We start from the raw sequence: 20,320 nt of genomic DNA, 5'->3' as shown, positions 1-20,320 counted from the left end.
AACTGGGCCTAATAACCAACAACCTACTACCCCCTAAGTGAACAAGACAGACAGAGCTAGCCACAGCTCTGTGAGTCCACAGGTAGCTCTGAGGCCAGACATGGAGAGGTAAGGCTGAGCAGCTCCCCAGATGGAAAAGCGACATTCACAACCTCAAGAAAACGGGAAAGAACCAAGAAAGCCAAGAAAACAATCTGTTCATCCCGGCCCTAAACTGAGTCTGCATGAGCGGCAGTCTACTTTGATCGGCAGCCTGGCTGAATCCTAAGCACCAGGCAGCCCTCCCTACAAGTGCAGGCCTGTAGAGGGCTGGTGATGAGCCTTCAGCCACAAGAAGCTCAGAGCAGCCCCGCCAGCTGAGCTATCCCATAACAGCACACATGCAAGCAAAGTACCTGAGAAGAACCATGCTAGGTTCATACCACAGAAGAGGGGAAAACGGCAAGACTCACAGTTCCTGCCTGACGCGCCGCAGCCTGGCCTTAGTGTCAGCCAGCTCAACAGCCAGGTGCTGCTTGTCTTCGCTAGACAGGCTACTGGTGGGGCTTGGTGTGGAGTCTGGACTGGAGAACTTGCCGGGGCTGGGAGGGTGCTGCGCCTGGAGGTAGTCCCTCTCTTGTGTCAGGTCCACAATCAGCTGCACAAGGACAGGGAGAAGACAGACATATGCGGGGTCACTGCTGCTCCCCGGACTGGCCCAGTGTCCAGGCCCAGATTCAGTGAAGAACCACTGAGACAAAAGACTGAGAATCAGGAGGGAGAAGATGCTACATGTTTACAGAGAGCAGGAGCAGAACCCACCCGTGTTAGGAACCCTGGTCAGCCTCTGTCTTCCTGTGGGCATCTCTGCTGAGGCTATTCACCACAGGGGCTATACCCTGGGGGAATACTGACATCCCACCCTAGAGACCCTGACCAGCAGGCTGGGAGGAATTCGGACCAGAGACAGAGAGGGAAGCAGAAGGAGAAAGGCCGCCTCAGGGACCCACACTGCCAGCCACAGCTGTTCCACAAGCACACCTCGGTGCACTCGTCCCGTTCGTCGATGAGTCTGCGGAGGTGGAACACCATGTTTCTGGAGAGGGCCTCCAGCTCCTCGGGGGCCACGTCTGGCAACTCCAGCCACTGCAGGTCAAACACATTCTCCTGGTTGTGGGTCACCTGTGGGAACACGGCCTAGGATTGCAGAGGCTGCTATGCGTGGTCCTGGTATTCCTGAATGCCCAGGGCCATGTGGGGTGTGACCCAGGCAGAGCCCAGGGCCCACTCTACACCTCATTCCCACATCAGGAACAGCAATTTACTCCCCAGACGTGATTAAGCCCTCACTGATAAATTTCCCATGCCCAACAGAGGGGGCTCCTTAAGTCCTGTCCTTGGATGACAAGATACTCATTCTCTGGGATGCTGTAAGCTGCACGAACTCACAACACCGAGAAGGTGAGTTTTCAGTGCGTGGATGAGGAACAGCTCTTAGCTTATTTCTTAAAATAAAATCTAATGCAAATAGAACAAAAATGTTAAGCCTCTTAGTTCAGAATCGTGCGTACATAGCAATCTTGGTTTCTTCGGGGGAGCTATTTACAGTCTTAGGCGATCTTGAGGTCCGAGCCTCATTCCCACAGACCACAGAGGGCAGCCTGGCTTTACCACTCTCCTGCGCAGAGAGCTGAGGATCCACTGAGCTGCTACCCTCTCATTGTTGGGAGAGAGATAGCATAACGGACGGGTCTCAAGGGGACGGCAAAACCAGGAAAAGAGGTGTCTACGGCGGAAGCACTCAGATGTCTGAACGAGGAGAAATCTTACCCCATGGTATCTTGCAGTCAGGATCTGAAGTAAGTCCCCAACCTGATCTAGGCCAGGGCTGGGAAAACCTTGAGTCTCAATGTCACTGTGAATGGCTGCAGGGTCTCCAAGCCCGTGGCACGTGGTCACCTCAGTTTTTTAACTTCAGGCCCATTCTCCCCCTCCCTTGAGTCTAACAAGCAGTTCCATAGCAGATCCTGAGCATGGGAGCTTTTAGGAGGCACCCAGTGAATTCCTATGCTAGCTGTCAAATTTGCTAGTTTACACAGGCATCTTTGGTTGTATATTTCTTTTTCTTTTTTTTAATATCCTGCAGTCTGGGCAGGAAGGGCAGTGAGTGGCAAAGAACTCACAAATTTCAATGACCTAAGTCTGTCCCTAGACATACATATTTGCAAAACACAATACCCACAAGGAAACTGAAAGGCAGACTACTTCTTAAACTCAAAGGAGCACAGTAATGGGTGAGAATATTTATTAAACACTTTCTCCTATGTCAGCTTTGCTGGGCCTCCTCCTACTGCATGCCAACCCTGAACCCTGCAGTGCCCCAGCCACCGTGGGAGCCAGGTATCCAGCCACAGACATGTCGCCAGCACCTACCAGGAAAGCCCTGTGCCCGGTGCCTCTTTTCATTGCACAATGGCTCTTGCATATTCCCAGTTCTGCATTTATCTACCTTGTCTAATTAGAGCGTGCGCTGAGCCCAAACAAAGCACTGAGCACCAGGACATCCCCGGTGAACATCTGCCACACATGAAGCCACCTTTTTGGCTGACACCATCTCAGTCAACCTTAGACAGAGGAACAGGAAGGTCTGCCTTGTCCTTCCCCATGGCAGTGACCGCACAGAGGCCTCCTGAGGCAGTGTTCTCAGGGTCTGCTGGCTCTGACATCTCACTTGGTGGCAGCTTGTTTCCTTGTGTATCGCTGACAGCAGTGGAGACTCTCTATAAAGATCAACTGTTCAGTGCGGGATGACATTTGCCAGAATACATTTTCAGGGCCAATAAATCAAATTCTGAGCCTAAACCATTTGACAGCTCTTAAAAATAGTCTGAGTCCATATAAGGCAAGAAGAAGCAGGCAGAAGATGACTTGATTGAAGTGTTGATTTTTTTTTTTAAAAACCTCTATTTTATTTTAGCTTGCTGGTGGCTACCTTTCCAAACAGAATCAATGTGTCTGTGGTGTTATGAAACCTAAAATTAGCAGCACCATTCACGGTGATGCAGTCCTCAAACTTTTCCACTATGGAGATGTCACCTCTTGCTATAACCCCAGATCCACAGCCACCCCACCCCCATGCTTACCTCCTGGATGTGAGCCACAATGCCAGCCTGGGTCTCGATGTCCAGCTGTTTGATTCTCTCAATGAACTCCTCTTTTCTCTCACACTGTGAAGGGTTTACACAGGTTGATGGAAGCTTTTGTCCAGGTACAGAAAACCTGGGTAATCAACACACCCAGAGGAGCCTGGGGACCTTGTACCCCCCTCAGACTAAGACTACATAGAGCTCCTCTGACCACATACAGGAGACTAATTTCTGAAACTTGCCTTTGATCCCTCCCAGGTGAGAGCTTAGGTAGGACACACAATTGCTTGCTTCATACAAGGTCTTCACAAGTAAAGGGAACACACCTGACTCGGGGCAAGGGCAAGCACACTCCAACCATAAAGGGCCAGAGGGCAACTATGTTTGCTTGGTGGCACCAGGGACAGAACCCAGGCTTTTATACAGGCTAGGCAAGTGTCTTGTTAGTAAACCTGCACCAGTCCTCGTCACTGTTTGAGACAAGGTCTCTGTCCTCTAGGTTACCCTCAAATTCACAGTTCTCCTGCCTCAGCCCCCAAGTGCTAAGATCACGGGTGTGTGTCATTTCATCCAACCAGATGCTGACAGTTTTCAATTTCCTGGCCTCTGTCACAGTTCCTCAACCCTGCCACCGCAGCTGGACAGCGTGAGCGACAATTGTGAAGAACAGAGCGTGAAAGCAGCTCAGTAAAACCTAGTTAGGAAAACAGGTGCCTGAGATCTTGCCCACAAGTTGTAGCGAGCACAACTATCCTGGCCTGAGGAGGTCTGTACCTCAAGATGCCTGGCACTACAGACGGTGCCACATTGTTTCCTAGCAACTCCCGTAATGACAGACTGGCCACCCGGAACCCTCCCCAGCCACCGAGCGGCCCTACCTGAACAGCACAGCCCAGCACCAACAGCAGCACCTTCTTAATCTCCTCCATGCTCTTCCCTGTGTCAAAACAGCAAGAGATGTCATTAAATTCAACTGCTTAAGCAAGTCCTGGGAGATGTGTTTTTCTTAAAGGAGGCGCACGGGGGAGGGGAGAATCAGAGAAAAGACAAAAATAAAATAAAACAAAATCCCAGTAGCCACTTACACATGCACACTACATAAGAGTTCATTTATTTTATTTATTTTAACTATGAGAATTCTGTGCGGAACCATTTGAGCCCTTTACCATAAAATAAAATACCTCATAAAATCTCTCTCCATGATAATCAACACACCTTCCCATCTGCAAAAACTGTTAGCATGTACTATAAGCAAACTACAGGAGCCTCCTGTGCACGGCTTTGCCTGTTATGTGGCATCTCCAATAGAGCAGGCGCGACAGCATAGCAAACGCGCTGTCTTCAACTTCACGCTGCCAATGCTTATGTATCTCACATCCCCTCCCCTCTTTGTTGGTGTCGGACTGGAGTGCTCTAATATAAACCACAGAAAACATGGATGTCATCTTTTGGGTTTTTTTTTTTGTTGTTGTTGTTGTTTTTGGTTTTTTTTTTTTTTGAGACAAAGGCTTCCTATGCACCCTTGGTTGGCCTGGTCCTTGTGACTGCCCCCTTCTTCAGCACCCCAAGCTGCGGGCATTACAATCAAGCACCCACACTGGATCCACATTAGTTTTTGATGGTACCACTTCCAGGGGTCAGGTTTTGAAAAGAGCATCTTGTGGTTAGTTCTCTAGCCTTACTCACTTTCACACTTGCCATGTGGCCAAACTGTCCTAAAGACGACAGGCTTTTCCACATGTCCTGTGAATCAATCAAGTAACAGTTTCTACTTTCCAACTCTTGATCAATACAGGCGGCTACTCTCTCAACTCTGCCACTAGGACAGGCCCCTAACTGTCCTTCATTCAGATTTAGATGTCTTTGACTGTGCTTGAGGCTGAATGAATGTCTCAATTATCTAACCAATACCCGAGGACCTGGGCTCTCTCCTGCTTCTGTGAGATGGAGGCAGTTGGCCGGGGTTGGGAATAGGGTTTCCATTCAAGCTTGCTTTTTTTTTTTAAAAAAAAAAAATGTGTTTCTGCTTTTTTCATCACATCCTGTCATACAACAGAGAATCGTGTTTGCCAAAAACATGGCATCATTTTCTTAAGACTTCTGACTCCCTATCATACTGCACCAAAACGGACCCGAATACCAACTGGAGACACTTGTGATGTCAACCATCACTGTCAATTTGACTAGATTTGGAAGCACCTAGGACACTTCTGTATGTGTCTTTGAGGCCAATTCCAGAGAGGCTAACTGAGGACAGAAAACCAACACTTTTACGGGTGGCACCATTCCATGGTGCCTGAACTGAAGAAAAGGGAGAAGAGAAGAAGCCCCGTAAGTGCCAACATCCCCATCCTCTCCTGACAGAAGCAGAATATGAGGTGACGGGACCAGCTCCACACTCAACCATGAACTCCACATCTTTTCCCACCATGATGGATCCTCTTAGTGCATGAGCCAAAACAAACGTATCTTCCCTTAAGCCGGTCTGTCAGGTGTTTTATAATGAAGAGAAAAGTAACTGATACAAGTGAAAAGACCAAACCACACCTAGGAACTGGGATACAGACACAGGGGCACAGGCAGTTAATATAGGATTTCCCTCTATATGCGGTGACTATGTTTTATTACCATTGGTTAATAAAGAAGCAGCTTTGGCCTATGGAAAGGCAGAATATAGCCAGGCTGGAAGAGATAGAGACAAAGAGAATAGGCGGAGTCAGAGAGGTGCTATGTAGCTGTCGAAGAAGAAAACCACCAGCTGCCAGCCAGAACCTTACCGGTAGGCCACCGCCTTGTGGTGATGGCCAATGGCCCAGATAGTCCGACATCTATGATAGCTTCAGGACTGCTGGCTAAGATGGACCTAGCACAGAGGATACGCCATGAAAGGCCTGATTAACAGCACCCCAATTAGCAAAAGGTAGTCTAGACAACAATGCCCAAATTCCCCAAATGATTGTTTATAAATGTTTATTTACCTTTAAAGGGTGATATGCTATAGAGATGAATACTTAGCATTGGTATGGGTCTGGGTTTATATGTATATTTCTGCTCTTGATTAAAGTATTGTATTTGTGCAGCTGATTTAAAAATGTAATGTATAACTAAGAAATACGGGTTAATAGATAGTCATCTATAATAGTCAAGCTTGTAGTCACGTTAGTTAGGTTTTCTAAATTTATAGAGATATATTTCAGATGAATAGGTATTCTTCAAACCTTTCAAAGACTAGCAGAATGTTTTAAGAACTTAGGACTTCACATGACAATGAGACACATCTGCTCCTGGCAACACCAATTTACTTCAAGAGGATGATAGGCATCAAAGATGCTCCTCGTGGAGTTTTTTAGCCATTTGGGCAAGAAACTGCTCTTGCCTGGACTGCTTGATGGTATGCTGTATGAACTGGACATGCAGGACACACAGAAAAAATGCCTGAAGTTGCCTAAAGGTGAAACAGTCCTTTAGGGTTCCTATTTCATGAAAGAGTCCGCCATACATTCATTCTGCAGGACACAGAAGAAAGAAACTGCCAATAGAGGTGAAACAGTCTTTCAAATTTCCTGCTTCATGGAAAAGTCTGTTGGATACTATGGACCTGTAGGCTGAAGTGAGTGCCCAAATGTTACAGAAGATCTTTGGGTGACTTTCCAGGCAGTGAGATGTCTCTGTCAATTCTAAAGTTTTGGAAGTTGCTTATAATATACTTCCTGTTTCCTTAGGTAATATTATATCCTTCTGGAGTCTTTGATGGAGTTGAAGAATAGATAGTTATAATTTTTCTTAGCTATGATAAAATATAAAGTAGATATAAATATTGTAACTGTAATTCTTGCATGATACCAGTTTTGTTATGTGTAATTTTACTATCTTAAAATTAAAACCTTCCTTTTTATTTAGATAGAAAAGGGGAGATGATGTAGGATTCCCCTATATACACTGTGAATATGTTTTATTACCATTGGTTAACAAAGAAGCTTCTTTGGTCTATAGCAGGGCAGAATATAGCCAGGCTGGAAGAGATAGAGAAGAGACAGGCAGAGAGATGCCATATAGCTGACGAAGGAGAAAGATGTCAGTCACCAGCTATAACCTTATCAGTAGGCCACAGCCAGGTAGTAATTCACAGATTAATAGAAATGGGTTAATTTAAGATGTAAGAGTTAGCTAGAAATATGCAAAAGCTATAGGCCAAACAGTGCTGTAATCAATATAGTTTCTGTGTGACTATTCAGGTCTAAGTGGCCAGGAAATGGACAAGCAGCCTCCGCTTACAGGCAGTAACCTGTGAACGCGTGCTAATTCCTGGCCAAGACTTCACTGAACTCAATTCTGTGGCATTAGCATGGTTGTCAAGCCTCAGAACAGGGAGCTAGGAGATCACTCCTCTACAACCGCGAAGCACCTCCCAGCCTCGGGTGGGGCCCGAGTCCATCTCCTTGTTCTCAGTGACACATCAGAAGATGAGGTTCAGTGTTGTGGATCCATATATGATGGCCTTCTTTTTGCCCAAAGACTCTCTCTAATCCACACATTACCATGTTCCCTTCTTATCATTGAGAAAAAAATAAAAATCAAGCCTTCCACATCGGTTCTAATTAGAGAAAATGGGGAATTCTATGTCCAAGAGCTAACAGCTTCAAGTCAGGCCAATGAGATGCTCTGGGCATCCCAGTCACCAAGTACCTCCTTCCCCTCTGAGTTTCACAGATTACTGGCAGGCAGAGGCCCTTATGTGCCCTTGGGTAGACACAAAAGCGCTGGCTCCTAGCCCTACAGTGAGAGATACATAGCCCCTCCTTTCATGCTGACCTTCCCCTATCACTGGACCTGAGACAAGGGAAGAAAATGCTTGTGGAGCTCGAGCTCATGCAGAAAATCTTTATTCATGCCCAGGACCAAAGGATCTAATTGTAGCGTCCTTTAGAATAACTGAGACAGCTCCAGCGATGTACTGGAACAGCAGACTAAAACAACAGGGAGAGGTGGCCTCGAGGAGTGCAGGCCCACCAGATAGGAGGAGCAAGCTCTGTGCCCTAGAGACAGTGGTGACAGCTCACGGTACTGTACATACACTCCAAAAGGTTATAGGGAGGACCTGGGTGGTCTCACCAGGGTTCAGTGTTTGAGTGATAGGCAACCTAAGGGGCCTAGGTTGATCAACACACACTATGAATGGACCAAGATGTCACGGTGAGGTGCATCTAGTCTGTAATTGTCAATGAAAACAAATCTAAGTGTGGAGGGAGTGCTGGGTAGGCCTGATGCTAGTGCCAAGAACACAAGCAAGTGTTCTGACAACAAAGGGTTTAGAACCCTGCACAAATGTGAGGGCTCAAAACTACACCGAGGGGCTGCAGAAATGGATCAGCAGCTAAGAGCACTGGCTGCTCTTCCACAGAACCCAGAGTAGATTCCCATAGCATTTCACAACTGTCTATAACCCCACTTCCAGGAGATCTAATGCCCTCTTCTGGTATCCACGGGTACCAACACATGAGTGGTGCACAGACATATACGCAGACAATATGCCCATATACACAAAAAAGAATTCAAATAAACAACAGTAAAACCCAATGAGGTCAGCAAAAGAGCAAGTGTGGCACTCCCTCGGCACCCTGCCATCACCCACGTGCTACCCCAAGCCACTCATTAACTCAAGAAGTCACCAGAATTAGGGAAAAGCAAAGGAAGTTTCAAAGATCTAATGGGCTGGAGAGATGGCTCAGTGGTTAGGAGTACTGGCTGCTCTCCTGGACCCAGATTTACAGATTTGGTTCTCGGCACCCACATGGCAGCTAACCACTGCCCATAATTCCAGTTCCTGAGGATCTGACACTCCCTTCTGGCCTCCATGTGCATACACACGTGGTGGATAGACAGGCATACCTTGCGCACGCGCGCGCGCACACACACACACACACACACACACACACACACACACACACACACACACACACACCCTGGGGACCCAGAAAAAGAACTTCTAGTTTGCAGTGCCAGGCACAGGAAACACTATCTGCAAAGGTCCAGAGGTAAGAAAGCATGTTTCTCAAATTTTGAATGTTTTGTGGTTAAGCTTACTGGAGCTGGTTTCCACAGAGACGGTGCTAGGAGTAAAACAATATCATTTTCTAGGCCAGATGATTCACAAGCAACCCCAGGTAGTGAAGTCAGACACCCACTCTAACCTTAAGTTTTGTCAAGGGAACCCCAGAGAGTCTGAGTCAGTGGTGGAGTCTAAGAAAATCCCACTAGCTTGCTTAGAGTCACCCAGTTTGTCCCAGGCAGCGTGGAAAGCAGCAGACATGCTGATCAACAAACGCACAAACCCGAAAGATGCACACAGCACCTGGCTCCAGGAACAGAGGAAAGCATCTGCTCTCATGCGTGGTGTGAGGGTGGAGGGGCAGCGTGGAGCTGGGCTAGCTCAGAGGGCTAGCTCAGGAGTGGACAGTAGCGGTGCAGTTGTACCGTGGAGCTGGGCTAGCTCAGAGGTGTGAGGGTGGGGCGGATAGTGGCAGCCTTGAGGAAGGTAGGAAGGAAGCACTGGGGATCTGGACAGGGTCAAAGAAGAGCAAGACATCTCAGCCCTGCATGGCTAACTTAGCAAGCAGAGGACCTGCAAATTAGCCGGGTTTGCGGGGAGGGAGCTTAGATCCAAGAGTACCGGCCTGAGCTTGTGGAGATACGCTACAGCCACGATCACTGTACCTCAGTATCATGTACTATGGCTACCATTGTGTTAACCCCAAAACAGCCCCGGAAGGACAACTTTATCTCCTCCATCTTACAGACAAGGAGGACGAGGCTGAGTCAGAGCTTCAGGCTGCCCCCAGCCTGCCTACCTCCTCCCTAGCAGCCCAGCACTTACTGATCCAGTGTTTCCCTACAGTTCACTCACTGATCTTATCTGTTGCAGGAGATCAGCTAAGATAACAGTGTTGGTTTCCATAGATAGAGGCCTGTCTTAGTAATTCTACCTTCTGTTCTCCCCTGACTTTACATGCTAGGGTGGACCACTACCTCTGCTTCCCCTGGCTTGCTGTTTAAGAAGCGGTCGTTTCATAAGCACGATTACAGGGCTGTCCCGTTCGTGAAAACAACAGTTTGAACATGATTATCAACGGTCCTCATGTATATCCAGGGGCTCACCCAAGAAGTTGGCTCTGGGACCTTCCTGGAAGTTCTGCCTAACATGAAGGCAGTGATTTGCTATTATTTAGACAGTCAGAATAGCCTTCCAGGGTACCACCGTGGAATCATGCGCGAAACTGCTCATGTGTGGGAACATGGACAACCTGTACCATCCATGCCCCACTCCAGGGGTAGGAAGCAGGCTCACATTCTGGGGTGGGGGTGCGGTTTGGTTAGATTTCTTAGCCACTGAATGTGATCACACATGACACCCACTTGGCACCAAAGAAACCATGCAATCTCCTATGTGTTTATTTAGTCACTCAACAAACATTATCAACTAGAGACTTTGGTAGGCACAGAGCTACACTTCTGTGTAGAATGGTGCAGAGCTGCCCCAAGTGCCCCTGACCAACCACACACCCCCATCCCAGTGTCTTCCATATTAAATCTGTCCTATGCCTCTGAGTGCCCTGGTAAAACCACCCAGGACAGAAGATAGGTGTCCCCAGGTTATGCAGAGCCATTTGTAACCACAGGAGCCCTCAGGACACCCTCCCCATCCCAGCCTGTTCCTACCAGCCTGGGGCCACAGAAGTTGACAGAAAATTCACCAAGCAAAGAATAGGAGAGGAAAACACATCCACAGTTTGCCCAGGAGGAGATGAGGGGCTGTGCAGCAGGAACACATTAGAGTCAGGGACCTCCCAGCACCAGATGGAGAACTCTAAGCCCAGACATCAGGGAAAGACAGAGACCTTTGACAAACAACATCTCGTCCTTCAGTCTCCTCTTCCACTCTAAGCCCAGACATCAGGGAAAGACAGAGACCTTTGACAAACAACATCTCGTCCTTCAGTCTCCTCTTCCGACTTGGTGGAGCAGAACTTCTAGAAGCCATGGCGGTGGTGGTTGAGGCTCTCTCTGGGCTCCACTACTCCAGGAAGTTTACTAAACAAAGCTTGGTTTCCAAGCAGGCCCTGCTGGCCAGAGGGCTGGCCCTGGGCTACTGTGCTGGTATGGGCATGCGGAAACCAAGCTCCATCTGTTCCTAGGAGGCATGGCGTGGGCTTCTACTGTCCAGGCCACCAAGCCAGCACTGCAGCCTGGCAAAGGGACACAGGGAAGTCAGGAGGAAGCTAACAGACCCTGAGAACATCAGGATGCTATCCTGAACAAACAGGAGACACCAGAGTGATTAAAATTCCAGGAAGAGGAAGAATTTTTAAAAATTTTATAGCTATTTTTCTCACTGCTGTGACAAAGGGTGCACTCGGCTCACGGCTTGAAGGAATACGCCCCTCACGGCAGGGCAGGTGTGGCGGCAGAGTGAGGCGGCTCTCATGCAGCAGACTTGATTCAGTCCTGGACTTCGTTCCACAGCATGGCGCTGCCCCTACTCTCTCTGGAAACCCCGCTCACAGACACACTCAGGTTCCCAATCTAATCAAGTTAAGGAAGATTAGCCATTAATTCTTATGTTTTCTCCCTCCTTGTTCAAACAACTTAAGGTTTTCATGATCTACAGTCAGCCAGACCTTTGTGGGTAGAGATGCCTGTGACCAAGAGACTACCAAGTTGAGTTTAAACCCTGGACCCCTACATGAGGGGAGGAGAGAACCAACCCCTAAAACGTCGACATCTGCAGAGCTATACATGTACACCGTGGCACATGTGCACACAAAGTAAGTGTAATAAGTAAACAAACAGGGTTAGCAGTAAAGGCCTGGATAAATGAAATAAATACAAGGGCAGGCTGGGGAAAGGACACAAGAACGGCTCAGCAGCCCCATGGAGACTCTTAGCAGCTTCACCACCCCACAGCAGTCAGTTCTGAGGAAAGCAACCTAGGTAAGAAGGCCAATCATGACAAGCAGAGCCTGGGCCATTGCAGGAAGCAGCCAGTGAAACAAGCACCTTGCCTTGGTACCTGCAGTTGGCTGTGCAGAGAGAGGTTGCTATGGGATCCAGGAACTTCAGGGCCAGCCCTGAGAGGGGTAAGGCGGTAAGGCTGCCTCAGAGCCTTCCTCCGAGCTCCTCCCACCCCTTACACCCCTCTTCACCTCTATAGTCTGAATGGCCTGTGTGTAGAAGGGGTGATCACAGAGTGGGACTGGTAAGAGACGGAAGAGACGGGGACTAATGCGAGGTCTAAAGTTAGGTCACTGGGGCATGCCTTGATGATGGAGGAAGGTCATTGGTTAATAAAGAAATGGGCCAAGGCAGTTTCTTTATTAACCAATGACCTTCCTCCATCACCTTGACCCTGGACATTTCTTCCTCTGCTTCCTGGCCCTCATGTGGGCAGTTTTGCTCCAACATATGCTTCAAGGTCCCAAAGCAACTGAATTAAGGGCTGATCATCCAACATGATCCAAAGTAGACCAGCCCCTGTATAAGGCGATCGCTCATCTCAAGTATTAGTTCCATGACAGAAAACAAGCACAACTTAACTTCTCCATTAAGTGTTCATCAAAGCTCTGCCCAGACACCACCTCCTCCATGAAGCCCTTCTGACTTGCTCGGGTAAGATTAATTATACCCCCCTGTACACAGCAGCATGCTGTCATGCCGGGATACCCATCATTATGGATTTTCCTCTTTCACCTCCCTGCTCAATACACACTGAGGGCTTTTCTATGGCTCCAGGGCCCCTGGATCCAGTACAGGGAGCATCTGAACAGCAAAGGCTGAAGAGCAGGTTTGGGCTGAGCTCCTTCTGCAAGGTTCCAGCCAAGAGGCAGCCAGCCAGGATGAAAAAAAAAGACACAAGGGCATTTGGGTCTCCTTGGGAGGGTCAGAAACCAGGCCTCTGCTTCCTTAACCGGAGCAGAGACATCACAGGATCCCACACTTGGCCAAGGAGGAAAGATATACACAGAACACTCTGAGCCCTCCAAGGGCCCCGCCTGCTGCTGGAGACCTTTCTCAACGGCCACGCCAGGAACACTTGGGACCAATGGCCGATCCACTGACAGCTGGTTTCAAGAGCTGCAGCTTGTATTCACAGACAGGTCCCTACGGAGCACACATACAGGGTCGCAACCCCTTCACAGCACCCCCAGCCCCACCCCCGAATCTGAATTGACATTCAGAATGAGCATAGCAATGGTAGTGGCTTGTCCTGCTTGGGAGCTATGGTCAAAAACCCTTAAACATAACCATCTGCATGATGTATGGCTTAAACATGGTTACCTAGGAGACCTCTGTGCTGCATGCATGTCTCCCTCTCTCAACAGGGTCTCTGCACCGTCATGGCTCCTTCTCTTTTATTCGTGCTAATGCAGATGAGATCAGCAATTTATGAGTATGTAAACCACCACTGCGCTTGGATACAAGCCCTGGATGAAGAAACAAAGTTCTCTTCCAGACCGTTCTTTGCAGCATCACAGAAATTAATTTGTTAACCCTCTGGCTTCTTGTCAGACAATCCATCTTTCTGTGTGGGGAGGGGCACAGTGGCAGGCCTAGGGGCTGAGAAACCAGAAGTGTCGTATGCACTACCCCACCTCATTCTACAGTCAGAGCTGACGTGGGCCGTCGATCTTCCTAAGGCTTCGACAGAGCACTCTCACCAGCAAACCAAATAAATGGGCTTGATGGTTATGCAGCTGGCAAGCTGGTGTGGCTCTCTCTGTGGGCCATCTTGGGCCTAAGGAAGAGACAGCTGTTACGGAGCAGAGATTAACCACCACCCGAATGACCTTTTATGTATCCAAGTCTGTGGTTAAACAACTGAAGGAAGCCGTAGGAAGCTGTTAAAAGGAGTCGCATATGGAGAGACAGGAAGAGATGGGGGCATGCCTCCAGCACATAGGCCGTGGCTCTGCGTGTTTGCCAAGCAGTTATTTCACACCAGACCCTGATCTAGGCACAGACTATCCACTCAAGGGAGCTAGGGAAGAAGGGAAAACAGGACAGGAAGAATGGGACAGGCTGGTGAGGGACAAAGGAGGCCAGGAGGGCCTTGCTGAGGAAGCTCAACAAGCAAGGACTTGAAATGGGCTGCCCCCATGGGTGCCTGAGAGAGGAGGTAGCAAGCAAGAGAAGAGCAGTCGGTGGCACCAGGAGGGTATGTCACAGTGGATTCCATTGTGGTACGTGTGCCAACAACACAAAAGTAACCTCAAACAGCAGAAAGCTATGATTAACAGCATGGTGTGAGCCTCTGCCAGAAAAAAAAGGTTCAAATGCACCCCTTATTAGACGCAGGAGACGGGAGTGAAAAAGCCAATTCTCTCTACCCCAGGGCAGCTACACAATTTCTTTAAAATGCTAACCCTGTTCTTTGTTTAAAAGGAAACACAAAATACTTCACACATCTATTTTTAAAACTGAAAATACGATTCCATAAATACCGCCTGGGATTTGTGTTTGCATCTTCTTGCTGGCAGATGATTCCTGCCATGCCCTCCCCTGACTCTCAGAACCCCTCAGGAGCCCTGTCAAACCTACTCATCCGTGTGTCGTGGGGAGGCCACCTTTGCCCTCAAAGGCAGCCTGCTGAGGCCCCTGTCTAGCATGTCATTCAGGCCTGCCTAGGTCTCTGAACTTAGGCGTGAGTGCCAATTTTTGTTCTAATATGCAATGCTCCAGCCGTCTTCTCACCACTTCTTAGAGCTGGACCCAGGGTCTCTGGAACGGGTGAGCATTGGTTCTTTATCACAGAGGAGCCCTGGGACCATTCACCTCACCTGCTGACAAACACCGAATAGCAGCTACCCCATGGACTGAGGTGAGGGTTATACAATTCTGTGCACTTGTGGGGAAAAGCACTAGCGTGAACGATACACTTAAAACTGGGGGGAATCTGAGAAATGAAATATGCAAATAAAGCCAGGTTTTGGTTTTGGTTTTAAATTGGGCTGACAAAATGGCTCGGCAGGTAAATTCATTTATCACCAAGCCTGATGACCCAAGTTTGATCCCTGGACTCTATATGGTGGAAGGAGAGAACCAACTCCTGCAAACTGTCCTTTGATAGCCACATGCTGCCATGGCCCATGGGCCTGTGCCCCCCCCCTAAAATAAATAAACAATATAATTTAAAAAGAATCTACTTTTCTCTGGGTATTCTGAGTTGGTGCCACACAGGAACAAGGACTTGTTTTCCCTAACATGGTCACTCTGTCTCTGATAGAGGTAAGGGACCCTGAGGAAGAGAGACAAAAGGCGTCCAGATCTGGAAGCAACAGGAAGATGAGGAAGTGGCACAGATGACAGGGTGGTCAGGCAGGGCAAGGAGAATACGTTTATTACGTTGATCCGTTCACCACAAACACTTTTCTCAGCAATTGCCGAGTGTGTACTACAGACAGGAACTCAGGCCCCAGAGAGCCTGGGCTGCCAATCAGCTGTTCTGCTTATCAGCTAGTGACAAGGGTGTGTGCACACATAAATTCCACACCTATATAAATGGGAATGACATTGACACACCCCAGAAGCACACTGTCATTTCCACACTTTAAGACGTGTTCAAAGGCTGGTACAGGGGCAGGTGTTCTGTTTTCTGGCTCCTCCAGTGCCCTCAAAGCAGACAGAATGGCAGCCCTTGCTGGCACAGCCAACCTTACAAGGTATACCCCTATCTGCTGGTTAACATCAGCCCCTCATCAACCTGGAAGGCAACAGTTCCCCATCATCACCATTCGAGTCTCACAGGACTCAACTGTCCCTGAGGTTCAGGGGTGCTGGACAGACCACAGCTGGCATTCTCCACCTCTTTCTGGAGGGCCATAAGCTGAATCCAGAGACGGGGAACCAAATGCTCCCGTTCCTGATGCGATGGGATAGAATGGGGAGGGTCCTCACAGGCAGGAGCCACCAAGCAACCTGGTGGACATGGAAGGGCCACCACGTCAAGCTGCTGCTGAACACTTATGCACCAGTGCCAAGGATGTCTTTTTTTGAGTGTACAGAAAAAAAAAGAGGTGGACATATTGCCAGCTGGAGCCCAAAAGGAGTGTCCTACCTACTTAAGCTGTACAAAGATATCTCTGCCGACTCCAAGGTTGTGCCACCAAACGAACTGCTGTTTTAGAAGTCACGTCCTTGGTTGGTCGCTGGGTTTATTTTTCCTCCAGTATCACGGCAACTTAGGGACTATCCCAGTCAGGAGAAAGGTCAGGCAGACCCCGGGAGGCCAAGGAGCAGCCCACAGAAGGAAGCTCCTTCCGTGAAAACTGCTGACTCTCAGGACCCCTGGCCTCAGCCCATCCTGCAGGCCTAGTTCCCTTGCTTGTCCTAACACCTCATGGACTTCAGAGTTCTAAGCAACCAAAGAACAAGGAGGAACCAGCAGGAGGAGCTCGGACCCCAGGGCGCACACTGGGTGCCAAAGTGTGACCTTTTCACCTGGAAATTACCTGCACGTGGAATGAGCTGTGCTGTGACACCTAGGAGGCGTCAGGAGGATTTGCCACTTTACAGACTTACTGAGTCCAAGACCAGAGGGGCTCAGAACCCTTGCCCACCAGGTTCTCTCAGTCCAGCGAGGGACATGGGCCAGGGGAGAGACACTGGCTCCCAAAAGGGTGCTTGCTTCCAATCTAGGGACGCACCCATCACACTGGAATCTGGTGCCGTGTTTACAGGAGTCGAGTCTGCAGAGCCCATCACAATTCAGACCCACATTCTCAGAAGGAACACAGCAAAGGCCCGTCTATCTCTGCCTTGCATCTAAGGGTGGAGGGATTCACTCTCCAAGGTAAGAAATGCATGCCTGGCCTAAAGTCTCACCAAGACCATCATGTGTTTCACTGTGCTGGCTCTAAGCTGGCAGCCAGAGCTGTGGCTAACAGCTGTCCAAACCGATGGCATTGCCCAGGCACTACAGAAGGTGGGGGTGGGGTGCTTGCACTCACCAGACAGTGGATCTTTGCCAATCATCAAAACATTGGGCAAATTCATTACGATCAGCTGCTGGAGAACTTCCTATAGAGACAAAGAGAGAACGACACCGTCAAAGAAGACAAGGGTAAAGAGCCATTAGGTAAATCACAGCTAATCAAGTCACTAGAGAAGTGTGCAGCCACTATGGGGCAACCGTGAAGGCCCTAAATGATAGGATGAACCATTCAACACAGAGTGTAATCATTCTGTCTTGCTCATCAAATAAAAATGGAGGCTGCATATGTAGAAACTTGCTAGGTCTGAACTTCTTTTCAAAAGCTATACAGAATTGTTTTTGTTCCTATAGTAGGTGCAGTTAAAACATAATAGGGAATAAATAATGGAGATGCTACTGAGCCTTTACAAGCTGAGGGCGGAGGATCTAAGCATGGGATGAGGCTTTGGAGCAAGTTCTAGATGAGAATTTGTTTTTCCACACAGGAGTGACCTTCAGCCTGGTCAGAAAAGGTGGCCTTGGGGACAGTTGCCTCCTGACCTGCATACAAAGGCCCCTGAAAGAAGGTGGGACAAGGCCTCCTATCTGTGGGTCTTTTAGGAGCTGTGCTCTGGCCAGGGGAGGCAGCACTGCCACACACAGCCCTGGTCATTCCCCGGGGTTGGGCAGATCCAGTCTTCCTCCCTGCTTAGAACTGCTTTTCATGGATCCAGAAAAGAAAAACCCAAGTCCCGAGCTCCAATACTCAAATGAAAATTGAGGCATGGCCGGGGTGGGGAGTGGCGGCAACAGCAGGCGGATCTTCAGAGATCACCGGCCAGCCTAGTAGTGAGCTCCAGATTCAGTGAGAGACTCTGACTTTATAATGATGATGATGATGAAGATGATAAGTGGAGTGATAGAAGAAGACATCCAACATCACCTCTGGCTCCATGTGCATGTATGGGGAGACACACATGCACACACGCACACATCAAAAGAAAACTCCGGTTTTATGGAAGACTGGTGGAAAAGAGTGGGTGCCTTTGAAAAGGGTTTCTCCTGAGAGGCAGCCTGAGTCTGACTTCTCTGCTGCACAGAGGGGGAGGCAGCGGCTGTGTTCAGCAGGCTTCCCACTGGCATTTGAGAAACAAACTCACTACCTAGTGGGCTAGTCTCACAGCTGAGCACCTCAAAACCATCTCAGAAGCATGAGGTGAGACACTTGACAGTGGGGACTATCTAGTACCTGGGCTCACATGTCACCTTGCCGACCATAGCTGTCATCTCAAACATACCTCGGTGACAACACACAAAACTCTCCCAGCACAGGTCCAAAGAGCACATCTGGAGAATGGGGCTTTTAGGACACCGTGCCCATTCTTTTAGGCAGCTCCCTCCGTGGGGTCCTAGCATCAGGCTACCCAGGGAGATCAAGACCATTCCGAGTCCTAGCGGCTTTCCCGCCACCTTGTCCAAATCTCAAACCTTCATGCACCCTTCTATAAATGACGTGAGTAGAGTAAGCAATGCTATCTTCACCGTTTTCAAAGTAATCCGTCAAATCTCCAAGCTTTACTTTTGTGCTAAAATAAGCAAATATTACAAAGCACTATTAGGAAAACTGTCTTTCGAAACAGGAGGCTTAGATTCATTTAGTCAGTACTTCCTCATTTCTCTTAAGAAAGATGCTATTTATGCAATAGAGAAAAAAAACGGTTTATGTCATGGTGGTGTATGCCAATAATTTCAGCATTCAAAAGGGTGTGGCATGAGAATTGCCGGGAGTTCCAGACCACCCTGGGCTACACGACAAGACCCTGTCTCAAGAAAACAGTAGTAAAGAAACAATATTTATAAACAGGATTTTAAAAAGTGTTCCTTGTAAAACACCAGGAGTCTCCTAAGACCTAATTCAATGAAAAAACAAAACAACAACAACAATAAAAATGCTAAAAGGCCATTAACCACTAGTTCCCTTAACGAAGCATCCATAACATTCCAGCAAAAGCAGGCTCAAAGGCTAGCATTGCCAATAACAAGCAACTTGAGATACATAGTTAATTTCAATTTCTCCAGAAGCCCACTTTAAAAAGATAAATAAAAGTGTAAGTATTTTCATAATAATACTTTTAAGCCAGTGTATCTAAATGTAATCATAAAACAAGATAAAAATTACTGAGTCATTTTACATTCTTTCTCACAGGATCTTTGATATTCACAGTATATTTTACACTTAGATCACCCAATTTATATGCAATTTGGAAAAACGTGAAGTGTACATAGATTTAATAAATTTATAGCTAAACAAGTAGATTTCAATTCCCTAGTTGTTCCAAATACACTTAGGAATATCTTTTTTTTTCTTTTTTTAAAATTAGGACGAACTAAAATAGTAATTTGTATCCCCAGATGTACCAGTCACATCCCAAAGCTCCGACAGCCACAAACAGCTACAGGGTCCCCAAGAGTAACAAGGTACTCTGTGGCCCATGAGTTCCCTTGCACCTTTGACCTCTCCCAACAGAGTCCAGCAAAGTGTTGGGGCTCCCGCAGGGCTGGAGCCTCCCTCCAGGACGGGCCTCAGCCTACTGGGGACGTGAGCAGGGTGCTGACGAGAGGCCCCTCTGCCTGGCACTCAGAACAGAAAGCCACTGTGAAGCAGCTGACACAGTCTGCTTGGGACACCTGGTCCCACCCAGGCTGGCTGTGAGGAGCAAGGCTGGCTATGCTGGAATGCAGCCCAGTGTTGAGCTCTCCACAGTCCCCCAGACCCAAACACCCCAAAAGACCACAGCGACATCCTGACATGGGGATGAGGGAGCCTTAACCAAGGCTTGGATTTAACAAGCCGTCCTTCCAGAGGGCACCCCTGCCCTACTACCCCTGAGTAGGGTGGGTAAGAGTCTGCACCCTCCACCCTGGACTTAAGATCTGCTGTAGCAGCCGATCTTCCTAAATTTTCCTAAATGAAAGTGGACTAAATCCAATCCTGGAATGGCCCACTGGCAGTTAGTTGCTTGAAACAATCCCCCAAATCTGGGTCAGAGGAGGGTGTGTGCATCCTGCAGAGGCAGCCTGAGCCCCAGGGAGGAGCCAGGCAGGAGAGTACTGAATATTATAATAGGCACCCTTTCTGCCATACTAATCTGGGCTTCAAAAGCAAATGCAGGATCTCATCAATTGCTCGAGACCAAGGGGAGCAGCTACAACCCTGCCAAGGAGGGTCTGC

General features: G+C 48.4%; 1 protein-coding gene across 2 annotated transcripts in view; it reads right to left on the bottom strand.

Annotated features, from left to right (window-relative positions):
- The window catches only part of Ccdc88c (coiled-coil domain containing 88C), a 126,428-nt gene that overhangs the window by 63,483 nt on the left and 42,625 nt on the right, over window positions 1-20,320 (bottom strand). For both annotated transcript variants that reach the window (XM_075947472.1, XM_075947471.1), the window contains exons 4-8: window positions 17,126-17,195; window positions 4,004-4,062; window positions 3,123-3,206; window positions 1,021-1,161; window positions 453-637 (exon numbers count right to left, since the gene is read on the bottom strand). In XM_075947472.1, the coding sequence (XP_075803587.1) occupies window positions 453-637; window positions 1,021-1,161; window positions 3,123-3,206; window positions 4,004-4,062; window positions 17,126-17,195 (539 nt within the window). The remainder of the gene's footprint in view (window positions 1-452; window positions 638-1,020; window positions 1,162-3,122; window positions 3,207-4,003; window positions 4,063-17,125; window positions 17,196-20,320) is intronic.

This window comes from Microtus pennsylvanicus, chromosome 14, assembly GCF_037038515.1.
Source record: "Microtus pennsylvanicus isolate mMicPen1 chromosome 14, mMicPen1.hap1, whole genome shotgun sequence".
Lineage (NCBI taxonomy): Eukaryota > Metazoa > Chordata > Mammalia > Rodentia > Cricetidae > Microtus > Microtus pennsylvanicus.
The sequence above is the reverse complement of the archived record's forward strand: the minus strand, read 5'-3'. Positions and strand labels throughout refer to the sequence as shown.